General features: G+C 45.1%; 2 protein-coding genes across 3 annotated transcripts; both read right to left on the bottom strand.

The window, feature by feature from the left end:
- On the bottom strand, positions 1-2329 carry LOC311030386 (occludin-like). The gene is made up of 4 exons (XM_084036106.1): positions 2237-2329; positions 1747-1838; positions 456-1119; positions 1-356 (listed from the first exon to the last, which is right to left on the bottom strand). Exons 2-4 carry the CDS (start codon positions 1797-1799, stop codon positions 225-227), a joined length of 849 nt encoding a protein of 282 aa, XP_083892232.1. The 5' UTR covers positions 1800-1838; positions 2237-2329; the 3' UTR covers positions 1-224.
- A 5109-nt stretch (positions 2330-7438) lies between these two features.
- Positions 7439-14696, bottom strand: marveld2a (MARVEL domain containing 2a). 2 transcript variants are annotated; one of them, XM_084036087.1, is made up of 9 exons: positions 14601-14696; positions 12594-12653; positions 10867-11823; positions 10291-10511; positions 9965-10000; positions 9688-9851; positions 9200-9371; positions 8769-8819; positions 7439-8491 (listed from the first exon to the last, which is right to left on the bottom strand). In XM_084036087.1, exons 3-9 carry the CDS (start codon positions 11804-11806, stop codon positions 8372-8374), a joined length of 1704 nt encoding a protein of 567 aa, XP_083892213.1. In that variant the 5' UTR covers positions 11807-11823; positions 12594-12653; positions 14601-14696; the 3' UTR covers positions 7439-8371. The 2 variants fall into 2 exon arrangements, with proteins under 2 accessions (XP_083892213.1, XP_083892212.1); XM_084036086.1 differs by having other exon boundaries at positions 12561-12653; positions 14601-14663.
- Positions 14697-16898: the final 2202 nt, after the last annotated feature.

Genomic DNA, 16898 nt, shown 5'->3' with positions numbered 1-16898 from the left:
TTGAGCCTGAAGCAGAGTTGGTGGCCATAGAGGTAACTTCAGTGTTTGTGATTGGTCGTGTGCTGCAAACTCCGCCCCTTTTATGTGAGCCAGGGTCAGTTAAACCAGACAACCTAAAGAGAGTCCAGGTATGTTGAACTCGCTCCACAGTCCAGTAAATTAACATCTCATATCTGGTTTGTTTAATCCGTTAAATCCGAGTAAAAATGTAAATTCTCTGTTTTCTAACCCTTAACCTTCTTCCACAAGATGTTGCTCTTCCCGAAGTTTTGGATTTTCTGGCGAGTCTTCAGGGCGAAGACGAGCATGATGATGAGGGCGACGGCGACCAGGAAGCCGAACACCACGGCGATGGCCTGATGGGAGACACACACACACAACACAAGTCAGTTGACAAACACGCTGAATGCTGCGTTTCACGGATGAAAAGGAAATTGGAAAAAGCTTGGGTTCACCTCTTGTGGCTCCACGACGCAGTAGTGGTAAAGGTACTGATTGACGAAGACCCCTGAAGTTTGCGGTTGTTGGTACTGAGCACACAGACCGGCAATCTGGCTGCCATAGGAGGATCCAGACTGGGCCATGGGGTTCACTGCCACCAGGTAGACTATGGCAGCTATTAGCATTAGCAACGCTAGGATGGCACAGATGATCAGGACGGCGAGGTAGAACCTCCTGCTCTCCGATAGGCTCTGGTGAGACACGATGATGATGAAGATGACCAGGCAGGCGATGAAGGTGATGGCTGCCATGGCGATGATGAACCCTTTTCCCTTTCGGGGGTCATTGTAGCCCCCTCCGAGCCCACTGTAGCCAAAGCCGTTTCCAGCTCCGTACCCGCCCCCGCCAAAGCCGGTTCCTCCATAGTTTCCTCCATAGTTTCCTCCATAGCCTCCTGCATTGGTTCCTCCGTAGCTTCCGTAGCCTCCTCCGAAGCCACCCATGGCTCCCTGAGAGTCCCAGGCCAGCGTGGAGGCGACGCAAGCGAATATGGCCACGCACATCACGATGGCGATGATGGACATGATTTTGAGGATGCCTGGAGGAGACGACCAGCGGTAGAAATGCTGGAACTCGTCGTCCGGGTAGTAAGAATACGCTGGCTGGGGAACGCGGTTGCTGTGGAGAGTGAGGAGAACAAACCCGAGTTACCGAATGAAAACTTTTATTCGGAAAAACCATCTGTCTGAAGTTATGACAGTCTACTTATTTTAAGTTGCACAATTTAAGTTTCCAATATTCCACCGTTTACGATTGTCTCACCGATGGTTTTTTGGGGCGGGGTTTCGTCTTTTTGTTGTATTTTAGCCACATAAACTTTTTTTCTGTTTTGATGGTTGTTGGTTTTGTTAGTTGCTTTAGGATTTAAAATATGTCAACTCTCACTTTTTACAAATTCTTTGGATAAAGGACAAATGTTTAAAACAGTTACTGTTGGCTACTGAGGATAATCATTTAAGTTTGATCTCAAGAAATTCCAGACGAAACCCAAAACACTTAAATTCTATCACAAACAAATTAACAAAAATTGCTCCTGAAAAACACAAATTAATGTTTTCAAAAGCAACATATTACGCAACATTACGTAGTCAGTAATACATTTTTACCAAAGCTTATTACCAAAAATGATGATGATCGTTTTTCTTAGCTTCCATATCAAGGTCTGTCATTACTTTGAACTCAGTGAATACTTGAAGCTTTTTAAATAAAATAAAAGGAACAATACAAAGATTTTTCAAAACTCACTATCCGGTATCCGACTTGTAGGGAGGTGGACTCCCATTCGGCCTGGACGACATGACTGCTGGATCCACCTGGTCCTGATCTGTGAAAAGAAGCTGACACGAGATTTCTGTTGAGAGGACACACTTTTACTTTGTCCAACATACTTGAAATCCATGATTATTTTCCTTATTATTATCTGCAGATTATTTTTCTGTATATTTTTCAAAAATGTGAAACATGTCTGTTTCTTAAAGCGGTTCCACTCTACAATGACGTAAGACTGATTGTTCCCTCACAATTAAGAAGTTGAGACAGGTGAATTTGGGGGCGTTTTTGCTTGAAAATTATAAAAAAAACAACAGGCGATTAATATCCCGTCAATCAACAAATCGATTAATCAAACACATTTGTCCTCATGTAGCTTCCTTAATTCATAAAAAACCCTCACTTTTAACCCAATTTAACGTTATTCATGCGACACAGCAGAGATTCTGTTGAGGAGTTAACTCACCTGTGTGTCGTCGCTGCAGGTAACAAGCAGGTAACCCTTTAAAAACACAGTAATCCTACGTTGGACACTCACCTGTCTGTCTCTCTGCTCCAACTGAAATATCAACTGAAACCGCAGCTATAATAAAAACAGCCGGGACCACACCTTGCCGAGCGCCGCTCTCGGTCAGTAGGCTTGGTCGGGATGGTCTTGACTTGACTTGACTTGTCACGCCGACGAGAGCTGCAGGTGTCTGAGGGGGCGGGCTCTAAAAGAGACGGCAGCCAAACGCCGACAAGTCGGACAACAAAATCAACGTGACTATGGTGCTCAAGCGATAGAACACAGCAGCAAACCAAAGAGATATGTTTTATATATATATATATTACACACACACACACACATACATACATAAATACATACATACACACACACGCGCAAGGCAACATGTGGAAGGCATTCTTTTTTTCCAGTATATTTGTATTATCATTCTATGTTTGTATTAACCGACCTCCAAAGCCTTTAATGAAAAGATAAAATCAAGGAAGTTCACGTCGCCCGGATTGGCGTTACCGGGGCCCCACCCTGGAGCCAGGCCCGGGGTTGGGGCTCGCAGGCGAGCGCCTGGTGGCCGGGTCTGTGCCCACGGGACCCGGCCGGGCACAGCCCGAAAGAGCGACGTGGGCCCGCCCTCCTGTAGGCCCACCACCCGCAGGAGGGTTCAGAAGGGGCCGGTGCGGTGGGATTTGGGTGGCTGTCCTGGGCGGGTGCCCCGGCGACCCAATCCCCGGACGGTGACTCTAGCCATGGGGACATGGAATGTCACCTCACTGGGGGGGAAAGAGCCTGAGCTAGTGCGGGAGGTAGAGCGCTACCGGCTACAGGTAGTCGGGCTCACCTCCACGCACAGTCTAGGCTCTGGAACCCAACTCCTTGAGAGAGGCTGGACTCTCTTCTACTCTGGAGTTGCCCGCGGTGAAAGGCGCCGAGCTGGTGTGGGCTTGCTTATAGCCCCCCAGCTCGGCCGCCATGTGTTGGAGTTTTCCCCGGTGAACGAGAGGGTCGTTTCCCTGCGCCTTCGGGTCGGGGATAGGTATCTCACTGTTGTTTCGGCCTACGGGCCAAACGGCAGTGCAGAGTACCCGGCCTTCTTGGAGTCCTTGGGAGGGGTACTTGAGAGTGCTCCAACCGGAGACTCCATTGTTTTACTGGGGGACTTCAACGCTCACGTGGGCAACGACAGTGTTACCTGGAGGGGCGTGATTGGGAGGAACGGCCTCCCCGATCAGAACCCGAGTGGGGTTCTGTTATTGGACTTCTGTGCTGGTCACGGTTTGTCCATAACGAACACCATGTTCAAACATAAGGGTGTCCATCAGTGCACATGGCACCAGGACACCCTAGGCCGGAGGTCAATGATCGACTTCGTGGTTGTGTCATCTGACCTCCGGCCGTATGTTTTGGACACTCGGGTGAAGAGAGGGGCTGAGCTGTCAACTGATCACCACCTGGTGGTGAGTTGGATCCGCTGGCAGGGGAGGAAGCTGGACAGACTTGGCAGACCTAAACGCGTTGTGAGGGTCTGCTGGGAACGTCTGGTGGAACCCTCTGTCAGGGAGGTCTTCAACTCCCACCTCCGGGAGAGCTTTGACCAGATCCCGAGGGAGGCTGGGGACATTGAGTCCGAATGGACCTTGTTCTCTGCTTCCATTGTTGACGCGGCTGTTCGAAGCTGTGGCCGTAAGGTCTCCGGTGCCTGTCGTGGTGCAATCCCCGAACCCGGTGGTGGACACCGGAAGTAAGGGATGCTGTCAAGCTGAAGGAGTCCTACCGAGCCTGGTTGGCTCGGGGGACTCCCGAGGCAGCTGACGGGTACCGGCAGGCCAAGCGTGCTGCAGCACGGACGATCGCTGAAGCAAAGGTTCGGGTCTGGGAAGAGTTCGGGGAGGCCATGGAGGAGGACTATCGGTCAGCCTCGAGGAAATTCTGGCAAACCATCCGGCGCCTTAGGAAGGGGAAGCAGCCCTCCACCAACACTGTTTACGGTGGAGGTGGGGAGCTGCTGACTTCGACTGGGGATATCGTCGGGCGGTGGAAGGAATACTTCGAGGATCTCCTCAACCCCACTGTCACGTCTCCCATTGGGGAAGCAGAGGCTGGAGACTCAGAGGCTCATCCACCCATTACCCGGGCTGAAGTCACCGAGGTAGTTAAGAAGCTCCCCGGTGGCAAGGCACCGGGGGTGGATGAGATCCACCCTGAGTACCTCAAGTCTCTGGATGTTGTGGGGCTGTCTTGGTTGACACGTCTCTGCAACATCGCGTGGCGGTCGGGGACAGTGCCTCTGGACTGGCAGACCGGGGTGGTGGTCCCTCTATTCAAAAAGGGGGACCGGAGGGTGTGTTCCAACTATCGGGGATCACACTTCTCAGCCTCCCCGGGAAAGTCTATTCCAGGGTGCTGGAGAGGATAATTCGGCCGATAGTCGAACCTCGGATTCAGGAGGAACAATGCGGTTTTCGCCCTGGCCGTGGAACATTGGACCAGCTCTTTACCCTCCGCAGGGTGCTCGAGGGTTCATGGGAGTTTGCCCAACCAGTCCACATGTGTGTTGTGGACTTGGAGAAGGCATTCGACCGTGTCCCTCGTGGCCTTCTGTGGGAGGTACTTCGGGAGTACGGGGTCGGGGGCCCTCTGCTAAGGGCTGTTCGGTCCCTGTATGACCGGAGCTGGAGCTTGGTTTGCATTGCCGGCAGTAAGTCAGACCTGTTTCAGGTGCATGTTTGACTCCGGCAGGGCTGCCCTTTGTCACCGGTCCTGTTCATTATTTTTATGGACAGGATTTCTAGGCGCAGCCGTGGGCCGGAGGGGATCTGGTTCGGGAGCCACTGGATCTCATCCCTGCTTTTTGCGGACGATGTGGTCTTGTTGGCTCCTTCGAGCCAGGACCTCCAGCCGAGTGTGAAGCAGCCGGGATGAGGATTAGCACCTCCAAATCTGAGGCCATGGTTCTCGACCGGAAAAAGGTGGCTTGCTCCCTCCAGGTCGGGGGGGAGTTCCTGCCTCAAGTGGAGGAGTTTAAGTATCTTGGGGTCTTGTTCACGAGTGAGGGAAGGATGGAGCGTGAGATTGACAGGCGGATCGGTGCAGCGGCTGCAGTAATGCGGTCGCTGTATCGGTCCGTCGTGGTAAAGAGAGAGCTGAGCCGAAAGGCGAAGCTCTCAGTTTACCAGTCAATCTACGTTCCTACCCTCACCTATGGTCATGAACTTTGGGCCATGACCGAAAGAATAAGATCCCGGATACAAGCGGCCGAAATGAGCTTCCTCCGCAGGGTGGCGGGGCGCTCCCTTAGAGATAGAGTGAGGAGCTCCGTCACACGGGGGGAGCTCTGAGTAGAGCCGCTGCTCCTCCACATCGAGAGGAGCCAGTTGAGGTGGCTCGGGCATCTGCATCGGATGCCCCCTGGACGCCTCCCTCGGGAGGTGTTCCAGGCATGCCCCACCGGGAGGAGACCCCGAGGAAGACTGGGGAGAGGGAAGTCTGGGCGTCCCTGCTCAGGCAGCTGCCCCGCGACCCGGATAAGCGGAGGAAAATGGATGGATGGATGGATGGACATATAATAGGCCTACTCACAACACAATGCACGGAACTTAAGATCAAGCCATGAGATCAATGCGACCAAAATAAAAAGTATAATTTCACCACAAGGTGGCGGTCAGACCTGTTTCAGGTGCATGTTTGACTGAACCTGAACACACGTCATTGAACTTTTAACCAATGAGAACCATTCCACTAGTGGAGGTGTGGACAAGCCGGTTGCAGCCGTCGTTCACCGCGCTGCCAAGCGCTGCAAGAAGCGGCTCTTAAAAACTTGTTCCCGCGATGTTTTGGGTCACGTGATATGGTCGCGACCCTGTGACGTCTTTGCAGTCGGCTGCTAAGTCGGACACAATTCTAGCCATCATGCATCGCTTTCAACCCACAATACATCACGTTAGGTAGCGCGCTGCAGGCGGCTACATCAAGTTGAATTCGCCTAGTGTAGCTCCGCCCCCCACACAGGTGTCACGTTACCTGACAACACCGGAAGTCCTCGCTCAAGTCTTCACGGAAACGCTCCAGTAAATGTCAGCGGGCAGAAATAACAGTGTGATGAAGCGGAACCATATATTTTGGTAATACACACAGAAGCAGCAAAAATAAATACAATGAGAAATCAAAAACAGAAACATTTATAAAAATATGACATTATATTTGGTTTTTTTAATTAGATTTGTTTAATTAATGTAAACAATTGTTCATAAACCTTTGAGGTTATGAGGCATGACCAATTTAAACGTTATTTTGTCGAAAATTACACCGTTTTCTATTGATTGATTGTTTTTCTATTTCCTTTTTCTGTCATGTTGCATTTGTTCCTTTTTCTTTACTTTTCTGTTTATATTTGGTGTTGCTCTCGCATGACAGACAGACAGGTCGTTCTTGAAACGGGCGTTTATTCGCAGGCTTTCCACATACGTCTCCACATACACCTCCACATACGCCGTGAGAACTACGTTTAACACATACAAAAAATACATTAGACTAACTGTACAAATATGACAAATGGACATAAATGTACCCTTTCTACTCATTATGAATTAAAGTAAAATACCTCGTTGGCCGCTTGTCATGAAAGAGAACTTCTTGAAATTCCTTGTGCCTCGTGAAAACATCTGCTCGCTTACATTGCTAATGCAAAAACGTGCCGCAGGTAAACACGATACTAAACATTGGTTCCGCCACAGAAATGTGTAATATTAAAGGACCAACACACTTTTAATTAACTATTCATTATGAACATAAAACCTCACCAACATATTTTAACTTATGCTAACATTAATCAAATTATTTATTTATTACATTTAATTATTGCCTAAATTAGGAGCTATTTATTGTAATACAATACCTTGTATTTTATGTTATCATTTTGCATAGATTTAGTCTTTATTTTAAATGTGACAATGTTTACAAAAAAAACTTAATCAACTGATAGGTGGTGAATAAATAAACGTAACTGCTGATTGGGGATCGAACACTTTGTGTTTCTTTAATCAAACGGTACGTTTTTAGATTCATCTGATGATTGTTTGGTCTATGAAATGTCAGAACTAAAAACGACAAATTCAGAAAGCTCAGTTTGTCCCAACAAGAGAGAAGATAGAAGAGATATTAAGGCACTTCAAAATATAAAATGTTTAATCTGTGAAATGGTAGAACACACATTTAAAATGCTACTATAAGACATGCAGATTTCCAGATTGAGACAAAACGGTCACATATATAGATATAGTGTGCAGTTAAAACACAAAGGTCACAGCAGTTCAACAGAGGAATTGTCCAGACAGGAAGTGGTTTTCATTTCAAACACAGAGACTGACAGAAATAATGCAGCGTCTTTCTTCTCCCACTGATCTCAAGCAAACATTCACTTTTTATGACATTTAAGCAGTTTAAGGCGTCACAGTGTCCCACATGTGTTCAGGGACAGTTCTTTGCATATTCAGACCACATTTAAAAAGGAAGAGTCTAATATTTTGGGGGGCACCTGCTCTCAAAGCATTTCAATATGAAACTACAGCCGGGAGACAGTTAGCTTAGCGTAAAGGCTGGAAACGGATGGAAACTACTAGCCTGGCTTAATCCTGAAGCAGAGTTGGTGACCATAGAGGTAACTTCAGTGTTTGTGATTGGTCGTGTGCTGCAAACTCCGCCCCTTTTATGTGAGCCAGGGTCAGTTAAACCAGAAAACCTAAAGAGAGTCCAGGTATGTTGAACTCGCTCCACAGTCCAGTAAATTAACATCTCATATCTGGTTTGTTTAATCCGTTATGAGTAAAGATGTAAATTCTCTGTTTTCTGGGAGCTTATGTGCTGAGTGATAGCTGCTCTTCAAAGGCTTATTGTGATTTTTGTGTAATGTGTAAATTAGTGAAACTTCGAGCTGCCAGCAGGCTGGCTTCCAGTCTTTGTGCTAAACTAAGCTAAGCTAACTGGCTACCGGACGTAGATTTAAAGTTTTTCCCACAGACGTGAGAGCGGCATCGACCGCCTCGTCCTAACTCTCCACCAGGAAGCAACCGACATCCCGTCGGCCCTCCGGCTCCGAAGGTTTCAGCTGCCTCCGTCGTTCCACTCCATCACTTTGTCGTACTCTTGGATCTTCTGTTTGATGTGCGACAGTTTGCTCTTCAGATACTCGCAGCGCTCCTTCTTCTCCAGGAACGTCGGCTCCTGGTTTGGACGAAGCGGAAACACAGGAAGCAATCAAATGAAGGTTTTGTCACAAACGAACGTCCAAAAATGCAAAACGGTCAAATGGAAAATCTTCACATTTGAAAGGCTGGAATTAATTCACTTTTCACATTAACTTATGTAAGTTTAACTTGAATTAAAACCAAAGTGAGGTCAATAACTGACACACAAATAGTCACTTTTTTAAATGTCCACCGACAGACACAATATGAATGTTTGTACTAAATGTGGGAGACATGAACAGTAAGTGGCTCACATTCTTCTTCCTCCGGTAGTCCTGAAGGATTTTATTAATGCGATCGACCTCCTGCAAGGAGAGAGAGAGAGAGAGAGAGAGAGAGAGAGAGAGAGAGAGAGAGAGAGAGAGAGAGAGAGAGAGAGAGAGAGAGAGAGAGAGAGAGAGAGAGAGAGAGACTTAAGTGAATGCAGGACAAACCTTCAGCATGACAATCAGCTGTTGTGGACTGAGCAGAGAAGGAATTTGAGGGTGGAGGGGAAGCTCAGCAGGAACAGGAAGTGAAAACAGAGGAAGTTGTAACAAAAAGGGCCGAGTGCGATAATCTGGACACCGTTTCCTCGGCGCTCATTAAATGTAAATGAAGCAGGAATCGAATTGAACGAGAACTTTTGTGTTCCAGTGTGCTGTGGAGGCGAGTATTTGTGTGAAGACATAAAAAACTCGTTCACCATCTGGCTGGAAGGATTCTGGGGCAGACTGCGCATCATGGCGTCCATGTCCTCGAACTTCTTGAGGGTCGCCTGCACCTCCGAGTGGATCTCCTTGTACTCTGCGTACTGGTCGTTGAACACGGCTCGGTACTGGTCCCGCTCCTCGTCGGACCGGATCGTTGGGTACTTCCTGCAGGACGTGATGCTCATAATCAGTTATTTCTTCGTAAACCCCTCTTTGTCAAACCAGAGTACATAAATATGAACATAATAGAATTAAACTGCAGCATAAACACAAACTAAATAGCTAATAACATATATATATATTTTATCCAGATCAAATAATCCCAACTACATGTGGGAAAGTACCCTTGTATTTTTATTTATTTTCTGATATTTTAAAGTATATATTAAATACATATATTAAAGGATGAATCAATAGTTCCCATGCTGCTGTATAAAGTATCTACTTCACCACAGCCTATTTTTTATTTTTCAGCACTTACGCAATGTAGTCGGGCACGATAACAGGTTTTGGAATGTGTCCTGATGGGATAGTTCCCTGTAAAATGTGTGGAGGGGCCGCTTTCAGAGCAGCCTGGATGGGGACCACCGAGGAGCCCTGGACCTGCTCCGGAGCCCTGGGGGCCGGAGATGAAACCGGAGCCACCTGCAGAAAAACAATCAAACAAGAATCGTGCTGATTGAGAAAACAAATCGAAAGAGGAGAGGAGCCGCTTTGATGGACTCGAATGTGGGCGTGTTCCTTCACGTTGAACTCACCAATGATCGTGCAGCTTGGGCGTCAGCTGGCTGCATCTGTGCAAACAAAGATTAATAGCCCATTAACATGCAACTGACAATGATGATTAACTATTAAAAAGCTTGATAGCACTCTCATATCTGTCTGGAAAAGATGACGGTTGGAGAATGTACAATTTGGTTTTAGAGGTGCTGGGAGATGAATTGAGTTACCTTTGGACGGGGGCCAGGCTAGCTATGTCCCCCTGTTTCCAGTCTTTATGCTAAGCTAAGCTAAGCGTCTCCTGGCTAAAGCTATATATTTATCGTACAGTGTTACCAATGATGCAGACGGTCGGGGGTCTCACCTCGTGGCCGTGCTTCTCTCGGTATCGCCGCGCTGCTTCGTGTCTCCACAGCTTCAGACACACGATGGCGCCGATCAGATACACGACCAGAGTGACGAACAGGAAGATGATGGCGGCGGTCTGGCCCGCCTCCGTTCTGCAGAACGCCCCGTTGATGCCGTTGTTGAAGACCGGGTAGGAGCAGAGCCCTCCGCGGGTCGTGTCTCGGACGTAAACAATGCCTGGAAGAAAAAAGAAGAACTTTCCTCAGGTGGCGATCAACACAGATAACACGATACGTGATTTTAATTTGCAGATCGTGACAGAATAACAAAAGAAGAAGTGAAAAATATAGAGCCTGATTCAAGAAATACAGGAAACAAATAATAATAATAAAACAATTAATTATTCTGGTTTTTTTATGCAGGGTCCTTATGATTTAAGATCGTCACATCTAAGATTATTAGATTTTTTTCCATCGTGAATCTCCATTATTACACTATTATTATACATCATCGGGTGGAATGTGTTTAATACACAGTCTTTTATGAATTAATTAATGAATTGATAACAATAAAGAGAGAAAGCGTCACCGACCTGCTGCCATGAAGAGCACCGCCAGCGCCAGGTTGAGTGTGAACTCAGTGAGCGGCCACCAGGAGGAGTCCAGCAGGATGGTGCGGTAGTACATGGTCATCCCCAGCACCAGCAGGATCACGGTCACCAGCCAGGCCAGACCCGCCACCACCAACACAAACGGGGTCTTGGGGCCGGAGTAGTAGTCCCCGCCTGAGCCGCCGCTGCCGTAAAAGCCTCCGGGAGACGAGTACCCGAACATGTTGAACCACTCGTTGTCTTTATGGATGTAAGCGCAGACGCAGGCGAACACGGCCGCTCCCAGCAGAAGCTCCACGCATCCCAGAATCCTCAGCAGCCCCGCCCAAGACTTCATGTAGTCGTAGCGCTGATGGTACTCCTCCAACCGCTCGCTGTAGGTCAGACCCGTGCGGTAGGTGCGCCCCGACACGGACTCATGGGGGTCCTGCAGCTCCAGAAGCTCCTTGCGGGAGTTGTAGCTGCCGCCCGAGCCGCCATACGGGTCCCGGTACGACCCGGGAATGGAGGGCGACTGCGGAGGAGAGCAGCGCACGCCCTCGCTGGTGCTGTTGTTGTTGTTACATGAGGAGGCCGGCATGGACCACGGCTGGCTGCGGTTACTTCCTCTGAAGAAGTCCTTCCAGGAGTCGGGGATGAAGCGGTGGACCGGTTTGATGTCGATGGAGGGGTCGTGGTCGGGGTCTGTGTTGGCCTCGCTGCCGCTGGGCTCGAACTCGGGTCCCACGGGGGGCTGGTCCGGCAGAGGCGGCGGAGGGAGGGGGTCGGCGCTCTGAGCCAGGCGAGCCACTCTCTGCTCGCTCAGCGGCGACGGCGGATCATAGGAGCCCGCTCGGGGTAAAGAGTCCACCGGCACCTGGTCATAGTAGGGCGACTGGCGGGCTCGCTCAGTGCGTCCGTAAAAGCCTCCTCCATTGGACATGAGGATGGTGATGGTCCCTGAGAACACACACACATCCATTCAGCATCCTTTCAGTTTGTAAGTAAAACAATTAGCTGCTAATTTATCAACTATTTGGTGATTGATTCATTATTTAAGTTGCTTTTCGGCAGAAAGACAAAATATTTGCAGCTTCCAGCTTATTAAGCATGTTTGAGTTTTGTACAAAACAGGACATTTAAAGACATCACCTTGAGCATTTCTGTCCAAACGAATAACTGATTGAAGGTCAAGTTCACATTTCTTAAGGTGACATCCTGAAATTACTGTTTTGTCCAAAAAAACAACAAAAAAAACTCACAAAGACGCTCAGTTTTACTATCAAATGAGACACAGGAGAGCAGTAAATCCCATGACAAGCAGATAATCTCATCAATTCAAATCAGTAACAGAACCGAGAAGACAAAGAAAAGAGGAAATGAAAAAAGAAAGGGAAGAGATAAACAGAGAAATGTCATTCATGCAAAGTGTTTTCTCCACATTCACACCAGATGGGTCACCAGAAAGAAAAAGCCCTCATCCCACCGTCCTCCATGCAAGCTGTGTCAAGAATGCATTTTTGTGCTGCGACCAAATCGTAGCACCAATCCCCCCGTTGTTGTTGTTGTTGTTGTGGCGCTCTCTTACCGCTAGTCGGCACAGAAATACATTCTTGACAACCAATCAGCCCTCAGAAGCCCATTTCCTTCAATGATCTCGAGAGGTTAAAAAAATAATATGAACTGTGCTTGAATACCTCTTTCACACGCAGTCACTCAACACGACTTACATTGGCCTGCGGGTCAGAATGCAAACCTGGTATGAAAACGCAGAGCGCCTGAGGATTCGCCTGCAAACACACAAAGATAAGAATGTCGGAGATGTGAGGACGCTAATTAAGGCCGTAATTAATGAGAATCAACACCTTTTCCCCCAACAAGACGAACAAGCAGTTAATTTCATCTACAGCGATTATAACTGGGAAAAGCAGCAAATCTTCATGCTAATAAAAGCACATTTTTATATGTTTGATATTTCAAGTACATGTTCATGATAATACTTACATACTTAAGTTACTGAGTATATTTACAGTATGGAGTAAGGATTCATATTCACTGATTCTGTGCTTCTCGACTTTCACATTTATAGATTAAAGGAGCAGTTCACCCCAGAATCAGAATATTCCTCAAACCTGTCATGCTGTATAATAATCCAGATGGTTTGGGTGGGAGTTAACTAATGTTATATTCTGCCCCTTCTGAGGTGAACTGTCCCTTTAAACAACCAGCTGTATATTAAGTGATTATAATCAATCATCAATAATAACCATGCTGTAATATCACATATTCTGAAATGATTAATTACTTTCTTTACATACTTTAAATGCAGGACTTTTATTTGTAACAGTGTTTTTACAATGTGGTATTGGTAGGCTACTATAGTACTTAGTAGTACAGTGATAGTAATCAACTTAATGTATAATAGTAAAACACTGACAGTTGCAGAACTACATCATCAATACTTTTTATTTGCATTTTAGTACATTCTACTTATAATAAATAAGTAAGGTTTTAAATGCAGGAATATTTTTTTCACTGTTGTATTAGTACTTTTACTTAATAAATATACAATAATACTAATCCAAAAACAGCACATGGTAAAACACTGACAGGGAACATTTTACTGCACAATATTTTACTGATAATACATAGTTTTACTGAAGCCAGGTTTTAAATACAGGACTTTTACTTGTAACACTGTATTTCTACAGTGTGGTATTAGTACTTTTACTTAACAGTACAGCAATAGTAATCCAGAAACACCATAAAGTATAAAATACAGACAGAGAACCTTTTACTGCATAATATTTTCTGGTTTCCTTATAGTGCATTCTATTGATAATGTGGTATTAGTACTTCTAGTGAACAGTACAGCAATAGTAATCCAGAAACATCATAAAGTATAGTAAAATACAGACAGAGAACCTTTTACTGCATAATACTTTCTGGTTTCATTATAGTGCATTCTATTGATAATGTGGTATTAGTACTTTTAGTGAACAGTACAGTACATATTGATCCAGGAACTTAATGTATAATAGTAAAACATTTTACTGCACAATAAATACTTTTTTATTGTCATTATTGTACAGATGAAACATACTTTTACTTAAGGTTTTGAAGACAGGACTTTTCCTTGTAAAGCAGTGTTTTTACAGTGTGGTATTAGTACTTTTACTTATATAGGATAGTATAGGATCTGATTACTTCCTGGGATAACGGATCACGCCGTTTTGTGTACTAATACATCAGGTGGAGCCAGACAGACGCCTACTCGTCGTCTGGGTATAAGTACTTTAATAGTTGTGTACAAACACGTCAGCTCTGCCACACTAACAGGTGATTTCTATATAAAAGCACGTAAAGTGATTATAGATGTGACGTGTGCGCGCATTGAATGAGGCCTTATAGCGCGAACGAGACGAGCGCGAGCTCTCGGTCGCAGCAGCAGCTCGACTTCACGCAGCTATCTCAACGTATTATCGTGTTTTAACGCGTTTTAACCGAAGTCAGACAAACCGAAGCTGTTGAAAATGTCGCTGACTGGTGTTTAGTTACGACAACAGCGGCGCTAAACGTGCTGTCCGTTAAGCTAACAACGTAACGGCACCTTCACCGACCTTTTAACTTAAATTAAAAAGTTTACGCTTCCATCTCCAAACGAGTCCTGATCGATACGTAACTAACCGCAGTGATCGATACGTTTGATTATGGGATGTAGAGCGAGGCTAACTTACCTTGTTCGCTTCCTCTCCTTCCTCCTCTTCTTCTTCTTCTTCTTCTCCTATTTCAGGAACATTAAACCAACAGGTTCCCCTCGGACGCGACCACGTGACCTGCCCATCCCCGTGACGTCACTCGGACGGCGGGGAGGAATATTTACCTGAGAGACGATAACACCTGAAGCCGCCATGCACGATACTGTGACTGATGTAATCACGTATAAAGTACATTGAATCAATTACTGTTTTCAGGGACTTGTACACTAGTATTTCCACTCGATGCATGTATTGTAGTATTTCCACTTGTTGCATGTATTGTAGTATTTCCACTTGTTGCGTGTATTGTAGTATTTCCACTTGTTGCATGTATTGTAGTATTTCCACTTGTTGCATGTATTGTAGTATTTCTACTTGTTGCATGTATTGTAGTATTTCCACTTGTTGCATGTATTGTAGTATTTCCACTTGTTGCATGTATTGTAGTATTTCTACTTGTTGCATGTATTCGAGTAGTAGTAGTTCCACATGCATGTATTGTAGTATTTCTACTTGTTGCATGTATTCGAGTAGTAGTAGTTCCACATGCATGTATTGTAGTATTTCTACTTGTTGCATGTATTGTAGTATTTCCACTTGTTGCATGTATTGTAGTATTTCCACTTGTTGCATGTATTGTAGTATTTCTACTTGTTGCATGTATTCGAGTAGTAGTAGTTCCACATGCATGTATTGTAGTATTTCTACTTGTTGCATGTATTCGAGTAGTAGTAGTTCCACATGCATGTATTGTAGTATTTCTACTTGTTGCATGTATTCGAGTAGTAGTAGTTCCACATGCATGTATTGTAGTATTTCTACTCGCTGCATGTACTTTACACTCGATGCCATATTATTACACTTTCCACTACATCTCAGAAGTACAAAAGAAGTACAAATACTTGGTTACTGTACTGTCCTCACTTATGTTTCCATAACGTGTTATCCTTATCATTTACATTTTTGTGCATGTATGTTTTGTGTACCTTTGCTGATTGTATACATTTTTCATGTTTACTTTATTCCCCGTCTTGTATTGTACATTATCCTCGTGCTATTCAATACAAAATAAGTGTTTAAAAAAAAATACTTTCACGTATTTTCAGATGTGTTGATGTTAAATGTTTGAAATGAACTAAAGGATGAAGAGTTTACTTTATTGTTGAGATAATTGTCCGACATCATAAACTCTTTAAAGAGACATAAAGAGACAGGAAAGTAAAACTGACAATAATAAAGAAAGAAAGACGAAAGAGACAGAGAGACGAGAAACAAGATCAAAGAGAAGTAAAAGACATCAGTAGGCCGACACTCTGATGTTGACACGTTTAATCTGGACATAAGAAGATTTCACACATGATCAGAACAACAGACATGATTTCATCTGAATGAGCAATGATGTGTGTGTGTATGTATGTGTATATATATATATATATGTATACATACAGTATATACACACACACAAGGGACGACTAACTCACTTAAAACGCACAACATTAAAAAGAGTTGATCACAGCAGCTCTTCTTCAGCCATTAAACAAGTACTTCTGTATAATCAATAAATAGAATATTAATAAATCAATTATGTAACGGCCGTTGGTCAGAGCTGCAACAAAACAACAACAACAACAAAAAAAAACAACTTCTCAGGGTGGAAGGAATTAGAGCACGTTCATTTGTTGAACACAACACACAAATACAGCATCAATATACACAAATATATTGCATAAGGTTAGTTTGTTTTCTTGTTGTCAAGTATTACTACAGTCGTGTTTCTGCCTACGGGTAGGAGAAATGGCTTTTTAGACATAATCTTCATCATCCGCTCCAGTCGAAGCAACATCATCCAACAGAAGTCAAACCCCAGAACGGGTAAACCAACTGGGTTACTGGTACTAAATGGAAAGCAAACATCTGATTGCATGTGATGCGGAGCAACGAGTCATTAATCAACTCTCACAAAGATTTCTTTTTCCACCGCAGGAACTTAAAAGATTTGCATTTAAAGTCGAGCTGAAAGGAAGAAATACCCCTTTTAGATCACGTCCCCGTTCACGGCGTTCATGTCTAAACAAGTACCAACCGATGATATCATGACATCCATCAACCAATCAGAGCTAGAGAATGTCACCATACGGACGATAAATACTGAAATGTTGTTTCAGCTCGATTTTAAATGTCTTTAGTCATGAAGGAGGCGACACGAACGTGTGCCTGAATACTGAGGAAAGTATTGCAATATGTATATATTTACAGTTTTACAAACTGGGCGTCTGT

Source organism: Eutrigla gurnardus, assembly GCF_963514095.1.
Source record: "Eutrigla gurnardus genome assembly, chromosome: 19".
Lineage (NCBI taxonomy): Eukaryota > Metazoa > Chordata > Actinopteri > Perciformes > Triglidae > Eutrigla > Eutrigla gurnardus.
This window is presented reverse-complemented; position numbering and strand designations above follow the sequence as displayed.